General features: G+C 38.7%; 1 protein-coding gene across 2 annotated transcripts; it reads right to left on the reverse strand.

The window, feature by feature from the left end:
- Positions 1–912: 912 nt before the first annotated feature.
- Positions 913–8,318, reverse strand: LOC106082025 (LIM domain-containing protein jub). Of its 2 annotated transcripts, XM_013244330.2 has the most exons (8): positions 8,181–8,318; positions 6,917–8,107; positions 6,513–6,855; positions 6,316–6,456; positions 6,017–6,186; positions 1,960–2,022; positions 1,722–1,887; positions 913–1,661 (listed from the first exon to the last, which is right to left on the reverse strand). In XM_013244330.2, exons 2-8 carry the CDS (start codon positions 7,907–7,909, stop codon positions 1,417–1,419), a joined length of 2,121 nt encoding a protein of 706 aa, XP_013099784.2. In that variant the 5' UTR covers positions 7,910–8,107; positions 8,181–8,318; the 3' UTR covers positions 913–1,416. The 2 variants fall into 2 exon arrangements, with proteins under 2 accessions (XP_013099784.2, XP_013099785.2); XM_013244331.2 differs by having other exon boundaries at positions 6,917–8,318.

The following is an 8,318-nucleotide window of genomic DNA, read 5'->3' on the forward strand; positions in this document are numbered from 1 at the left end:
GGACTCTGGTCCTATGTCGAGTAGGATTAGCTGGGCCGATAGCGTGTGGTTCCAATTGAGACACAAATCCAACAAGCTGGGATTAATCCGCTGAACCTAACGCTCTAGATCATTTAGATCCACCCTGATCTTTTCGGGGGCGGTGGATGCCTATCCACAAGATGGTAAATGGTATGGTTTCCAACCATGATCGTACAACCGCCAGCATTTGATTCCGATGCCATCCGGAGGGTGTGGAATAGAGGAGATGTAGAGGTTAAACAGTGCCAGATATATCACCGCGCCTACGGGAACTTTCGGTTTCACTTTACGGGGCTTCGTATATTGCTAACCTTTGCCAATCGATATGATAGATCTATCAAGGCAACCAGTTACTGCAGCCTTTGGAAAGAGAAAAAACTAAACCACTAAAGTAGGTCGTAAGCAGTTAGAGCCAACATTTCAACACGTCAGCTAAAAACCGGGCACAAAAATCACAGAAAATTCATAACTATAACTTTAAAATAATCTGGGATTTTATCCACCTTTGTGCTGCTACCACCAAAGCAAAATCATCCGTTTCTAAATCGAAAGAGGTATTTCATTGACCAATTGATTGCTCTTTGGTCTAAGTAAGAAATTTAAGACCACTCCCTATTTTACCATTACCACTTTTCATAACTTTCAAACTTCTCCCCAAAGGGGTGTCGCAATGCGGTCCCTTTACATTGAGCTTAAACTTGAATCGAACAGCACTCATTGATCTGTGAGAAGTTTGCCCCTGTTCCTTGATGGAATGTTCATGGGCAAATTTGCAATTCGCATTTTTGCTTTTTATATTCACGACCAAAAGTCTTAAAACAAATTGTATGTTTAAAATGTAAGAACTTTATTTTATTGCGAAACATTTTCGTTTATTCTTAATATTGGAAATGTCATAAGCAGCAAGAGTAGTTATATTGCCAACTGTTGCCACAAAAATATTTATTTGTATGTATGTAAAATTTATAAAAAAAAAATAATAAAGCAAACTTCGAATATATAACAAATTTAATACTAAAGTGGTACAAAAAGAAGTTGCCTTTAAAAATAGTAATCACATACGAATGCACTGCGTATGTACAAAAATATGTATCATGTTTTGTTTTTTCAATAGTATAATGTATAGGTCTAAAATATATTTTCTAAAGTACTTGAGAATGTATTACCAATTCTTGTATTGTAAATGCAGTATTGGTATGTCTTGTGCATTACCGTCTCGGCGACACTTAAAGAGTAAATCTCTACAAAAAGCATTCATTTTCCTAATATGAGTGTTACCACCAACACTTAATCGGCTACACAATCAATATAGTATGCACATACAGTTGTATGTAGTATAAAATTACATATTGCAAAATAGTTCAATTGAGGTTAAGGAATTTTCTGAGTCTGCTTCTAACCCATATATTGATAGGAGGCACATACTGGTTCTTGGCCAGCATGTGAAGACGATTGTAGTGAGAGGCATTGTAAATGGCATGAACGACATAGAAGGCGATTGTCCAGGGGGTAGCAACGCTTGTCTGGTTCATCTGTTAACTGCATGCCACAGTTTTCACAAATATAACAGTCAACATGGAAATCCTTATCCATGGAAACAACACGTACCGTCTCATCGGTGCCCTCAACAGGAGTTATACCTGTAAATAAAATACAAAAAATTAATGTAAGTTAAAATTGAAAAGCCAAAGTCTACATACCCTTGCCACAACTAGCGCATTTAGGAGCAAACATACGATGATAGTCATTGACACAATAGATTTTGTGATCTACATCCACTGTGAAAGGAACACCATCTAGACATTCATTGCAGATACAGCAACGGAAACAACCGGGATGATAAGATTTGCCCATGGCTTGTAAAATCTGCAAAGGATTTGAAAGGAAAAATTTCATGGAATGAAAACTGATATAGCATCGCAAACGGGTTGTTCTCACCATCTCCATTATCAAGTGACCACAAATAGCACACTTTTCGGCTGTTTGTTGAAAACCAGAATACTGCAATAAACAAGAACAGAAATTTATATGTAGTGATAACAGAATACAAATTCAAACAAATAAAGAAAGGCAAATGCCGGTCGATGCTGTCTATATAATACTCTACACCTACCCTTTAAGTTGAAATTGGAAGCTATATCTATTTTTGAACCTAATTTGATGGACTTTGGTGGATGTTTTCGGTTGGGTTATAAAACAATCCCTATCAAATTTCAAGCAAATGTGTTCAATATTGCTCTATATATGCAAATAGGGCGATGTATATATGTTTACGGAAGCTAAATATAAATCTGAACCGATTTTGATAAAATTTAACAAAACTGTCAACAGTCATAAGAGAATTATATGTGCCAATTTTTGTGGCTATCTATTGACAAATGACCGACCAAAATTAAAAATTTTATGCAAATTTTTGCCCATGAACATTCCACTACGGAACAGGGGCAAACTTCTCACATATCAATAAGTGCAGTCCGATTCAAGTTTTTAAGCTCAATGATAAGGGGTCTCCTTTTTATAGCCGAGTCCGAACGGCGTGCCGCAGGGCGACACCTTTTTTGGAGAGAAGTTTTACATAGCATTGTACCGCACAAATGTTGCCAGCATTAGGAGGGGAAAACCACCGCTGAAAATGTTTTCTGATGGTCTCGCCAGGTTTCGACGCCAGGCGTTCAGCGTCATAGGCGGACATGCTAACCTATGCGCTACGGTTGCCTCCATGACCGATCACATTATTGAAATGTACTCAAAGTCGGACGAACATATATATGTATATATCTTAATCTGAACCGATTGCGACCAAACTCCTAAGATGTTGTGGTAGCTGTTGTTGTAGCAGTGAGGACTCCATCGGCCAATTCAATACTTACAACCGGCTGCCATGGCATTGATTGCGGTAGTCGTAGGAGAAAGCGTAATGCAATAGGGAAGATGAGTCAATAAATGCGTTGGCAATGGCTTTAGATTTGAAACATTTTAACATTAAGGCGGTACATTTTTTTTCTTTTAAATCGTATAGCAAAAAACGTAAACTACATAAATTTACATAAAACTTCTCCGAAGAAACCATGTATGTAAAATAAAATCCTAATCCGAGACCCTCTGCTTGTATGTATATGCCTGCCTTGCCAAAAATATAAATGCTAGAAATAAAAAGCTATTATTTCTAGCATTTATAGTTTGGTCAATTCAGAGACGCGGTTAAGGGTTTGATTTTATATCCAAATCAACCCGACCTAATATACATTCTAGCATACTCCCGGTCCAATAAATACTGCTAATCTGTTCCTGTACACCAATTTCGAGAGCCCCAGCGCTATCCGTAAAGAATGTACCATTTCGTACTATTTTCTACTTTTTTGTACTTAATATATATTGTCAAAGTGTAACTGTATGCCAATTTTGCTCTTTCCCAGTCTTTGAAGAAAGTACCATATATACTACCAAGGTGCAACTGTATCGCAATTATGAGAGTTCCAACTCGGAAAACTCTTGTAGTCGACTAATATACATTGTCAATGTAAAGGGTGATTTTTTTGAGGTTAGGATTTTCATGCATTAGTATTTGACAGATCACGTGGGATTTCAGACATGGTGTCAAAGAGAAAGATGCTCAGTATGCTTTGACATTTCATCATGAATAGACTTACTAACGAGCAACGCTTGCAAATCATTGAATTTTATTACCAAAATCAGTGATCGGTTCGAAATGTGTTCATTCACCGTAACGTTGCGTCCAACAGCATCTTTGAAAAAATACGGTCCAATGATTCCACCAGCGTACAAACCACACCAAACAGTGCATTTTTCGGGATGCATGGGCAGTTCTTGAACGGCTTCTGGTTGCTCTTCACTCCAAATGCGGCAATTTTGCTTATTTACGTAGCCATTCAACCAGAAATGAGCCTCATCGCTGAACAAAATTTGTCGATAAAAAAGCGGATTTTCTGCCAACTTTTCTAGGGCCCATTCACTGAAAATGATTTGCAAGCGTTGCTCGTTAGTAAGTCTATTCATGATGAAATGTCAAAGCATACTGAGCATCTTTCTCTTTGACACCATGTCTGAAATCCCACGTGATCTGTCAAATAATAATGCATGAAAATCCTAACCTCAAAAAAATCACCCTTTATAACTGTACCCCAATTTTGAGAGCTTTAGCTCTATCTGTGAAGAAAGTACCTAATTGTACGTTTTAGTACCTAAATGTACGAACACCGCAAAAATCTTCTAGTCGGCCAATGTGTACTGTCAAGGTGTACCTGTATCCCAAATTTCAGAGCTCTATCTCAATCTGTAAAGAAAGTACTATTATGTTCGCTTTAGTACCTAAATGTACGAATTTCATTAAAAATCTCCGCCCGATACGTACTGTCATAGTTATCTGTATCCACATTTTGAGCCCTTTAACTCAATCATTGATGAAGGTACCATTTGGTACGTTTTAGTACCTGTACTTATCTATTTCAAAAAGTATTCTAGTCGCTCAATAAATACTGTCAAGTTATACCTGTATCCTAAATTTCGGAGCTGAAGCTCAATCTGTAAGAAAGTACCATTTCAATTCCAAGGCAGCCGATTGTACGTACAAGGCAGCCGGTTGTAGACCCGATGAAGTCCTTCATCGACAAGGGCTGCCGCCTCAGTGTACAACACACTGCTACAACAACAACAACCATTTTGTACGTGTTAGTCGCTCATATTTATTGCCAAAAAGTAACGGTATCCCGATTTGAGCGCTTTAGCTGAATTCGTAAAGAAAGTACCATTTTCTAAGTTTTACTACCTAAATGTACGAATTTAATAAAAATCTTCAAGGCGCATGATAAATACTGCCAGCTTGTACCTGCATCCCAAATTTCAGAGAGCCAGAGCCAATCAGTACAGAAGTACCAAATGGTTCCAATTGCGATACTAAACGTACGTTTTCTCCCGTTTCCAGTACTATTTTTCACACTTTTTCCTTCCACCCTTAATTTTTTTAAGCTGAGTTTCCAAGTTCTAGCTCTGCCCGTTGGCTTGTGCAAAGTTAACCCATGTCGTACTGTTTTAGTAACCATGTGTAAAGATTTTCGAAATCACATCCAATTTAGGTTGCCAATATGTACCTAACTTCCAAACTTCAGAGTTCTATCTCAATTTACCAAAAAGTTACAGTAAATAATTGGAGCATTTAATGTACCATTTCTTCTACTTTCGGTACGATTTTTACTAAACCTTATTTTTGTCGAGACGCTCTTTAATTTGAGCCCAAATAATTTTCATAATTCTCGCCCATTTGGTGCGCCCCGGGCAAAATGTCACCACTTTAGTACTATAAGGTACTGTGAAGTGATCAACCAGTCAGTCAGTCAATCAAGCGTCTCTCTTCTATATAATCACTGCCGCCTCAGTGTACAACACACTGCTACAACAACAACAGCGGTGGGCACCACAAAGATCGGACTCCAAAGTTCCATCCTGTGTGGTGCTCATAACTATTCGGGGTGCCGGGATAACGGCAATCGATGCTCAATTCACATGTATTATTATTCTCTTGATTTCAGTCGTTGTTGAGACAGCAATGGGTGAAAATGCGCATGGGTGTACGCATCGTTTTTGTGCTTTCGTTTAAAAAACAATGTTTTTTTCAGATTAAGCGCTTGTTAAGGAAGGAAAAATTAATGTTTTGTTTAATATTATGTTTTTTTTAAACATCAATCTTTTTATCAGATAAATGAATTTTCATTTGTAAAAAATTATGGACAGTAATTTACGCATACAGTCTTATTTTCGAATTTGGCGTACCATTACAGTCGCAGACAATCAGCGGTCTCGAGTGGAAATTCTCAGTGAGAGGTCGGGTGGCACTGGCTATTACATAAATTCTGAGTGCTAAGATGCTCGATATGGCAAGGAGAGTTATTGGCGCCTTTAAATAACTAATGGTCATTATGTGCCGACGGAGATCGATCCTACAGACCGGAACGAGATTTTTTTTTTTTGTTTTACTCACCATATAATCCTCTTCACAATAAACACGGCCATGCACATTGTAAAATGCTTTGCCACGCAAAGCACGGCCACAGGAACAGCATATAAAACAATTGGTGTGGTAAAGATTGCCCATAGCCTGACATGCTTGGCCGGCACCCTTTACCTTCTCACCGCATGTGTGACAAATGCCTGTAAAATAAAAAATATATTAAAAAAAAAACAACAAAAAAGTGACATAGGTTCATATAAAATTTAGTAAAAAGTTTTTATTTTTTTCTTTTCATCATTACTTTACTTAAATTGTATCATCCAACTCACCAAAATATTCTCCTTGCTCTTCGCTTTGCTCAATTTCCTCTTCAAGCTGCCTAGTTAATTCTTCAATTTTTCTTTGTGCCTCAGACGGACCAGCCGGGCGCTTTGTTACGCTATATGGTAGAAGATTCTTAGCTAAGCCTCCTGGCAAAGAAAAGACATAAGCATTTTATAAAACATTGGGTTTTCATAACCCCTACCTGTGCTACTAGTTTGTGATGGTGTGGGTGAAGTTGCCGGTAGACTATTGCCACTATGGTTAGCCTGTATGGGCGTGAATAGCTTACTATTATTTGACGCTGTATTTGGAATGCCACCAGTCGGTGAGACTCGACGATTTTCCACATTTGCTTGAGTTAAGTTGGACTTTTGCCCTGAACCACCTCCTGATGTGTTCTCCAGTGTATTGTACGACGGCAATGGCTTTTGTGGTTTCAAAAGAGGACTATTGTTTAGATTAGCAGTCATGCAGACATAGTCGGAACTATTGATTTCTTCAATGTAATTTGGGTTGACCGAAACGTTTATACCGGCAGTGTTATGCTGGAAATGTTGGTTGTGTTCAAATAGGATGTTTTTTTAAGCTTAAGTTCGAATAACTTACCGTTGTTTTTAAGGGAGTGTGTTGATGCAACTTATAATCGTTTGGGCCACCCATGCTGGAGCTGGAACTTGTATATGATTTCGATGGCGAAATTGCTGTGTTGCTCATATGACTGGGCAAGGAAAGATTTCGATAGCGTTGTGTTGGTGAGTTTGGTTCGCATCCCACTGCACCACCACTCAATGTTTGCGGTTGTGCCGCTGTTTTAAGCGAAGAATTGGAAGTGCTCCGCCTGTGCATTGGAGAAGCCAATAGATCCAAGGTGTTTACACCCAAGTTATTGCTAGCTTGACCCTCGGAAAGCTCAAGTGAAGAATGTTGCTGATGAAGTTGTTGTTGTTGCTGTTGCAAACGGGCTGCATGCAGATTGCCATGATGTTGGGGTGAAGCTAAAACCGAATCAATATTGTGATGCTGGTAAATAGTTGCCGTAGCTGGTGAAGCCTGCGGCTGGGCCCTCTGGCCTGAATTTGGAATGACCCGCATATTTTCATAAATTGGGGTGGAGTCTGGATCCGGCACTGGAGTGTGAGCGTAGCGCAATGACGAATTCCCCGTAATGGGTGGTTGCATTACCATATAATGGCCTCTTTGTGTATGCTGAGATTGCCCCATGGAAGCCGGACTTTGTGGCTGTGCTCGTTTATTGATGGCAGCCACCACTCCCGTTGAACTCTGATAAAAATCCAAATTTTCATAAACAGGCGAGTTGGTGCCATTCAAAGGAATGTCGGCATTCAATCTGGGTGAGTATTGCAATTGTTCGATATGTTTAGGTGTGGCATACTTGGAGGCCGTCGTAATGTTTGCCCTTTCGTACATGCGATAGTCCTCATGAGTTGGTTGCAGTTGCTGCTGCTGTTGTGTTTGTTGTCTTTGGGTTCTTTGAATACTGTTGCTATTGGAATTACCACCATGATTGGCAGTACCAATGTGTAATCGCTGCATTAGAAACTCATAGTCATTTGAAGACTCATTAACTTGAGAAGCCATTGTGTTGCGTGCTGTTGAATTGCTCCCCTCCTTTTCAAGACTAAGAATACACTATTGTTTAAATGTTACGTAAAATTCTAAGCCAAAGGATGATACAGAACCGAAAAGAACAACGCCCCTTGTCCTTTGTATGGGGTATCACACGAATGTAATCCGTATAGCCTGGCTTTTTTGTTTTTTCAATCGTCGTTCTTTTTGCTGAAGCAGAATTAAAAGTTTGTATGTTGTGATTATAATTACACAAACTTAATAGTATAAAAAAAGCTTTTACTTTCGCTTGTTATAGCAAAACACTTCCATGTTACTCCGGATATAATATTGGAATTTGAAATGATATTTATTTATTTATCGTTTTCAATAGTTTTTATTTCGTCTGAATCAATTTGTTAATTGGAGAATCGTCGACGAA

The sequence above is a fragment of the Stomoxys calcitrans genome, chromosome 4 (assembly GCF_963082655.1).
Source record: "Stomoxys calcitrans chromosome 4, idStoCalc2.1, whole genome shotgun sequence".
NCBI classification, from domain to species: Eukaryota; Metazoa; Arthropoda; class Insecta; order Diptera; family Muscidae; genus Stomoxys; species Stomoxys calcitrans.

What these genes read in the sequence shown, in the direction of transcription:
- LOC106082025 (XM_013244330.2), bottom strand. Translation starts at nt 7,909, where the DNA reads ATGGCTTCTCAAGTTAATGAGTCTTCAAATGACTATGAGTTTCTAATG. An exon ending in AGAGCAAGGAGAATATTTTG is followed by an intron (nt 6,187 to 6,315) that starts GTGAGTTGGATG and finishes TTTATTTTACAG; the next exon opens with GCATTTGTCACACATGCGGT. An exon ending in ATGCGCTAGTTGTGGCAAGG is followed by an intron (nt 1,662 to 1,721) that starts GTATGTAGACTT and finishes TTTTATTTACAG; the next exon opens with GTATAACTCCTGTTGAGGGC.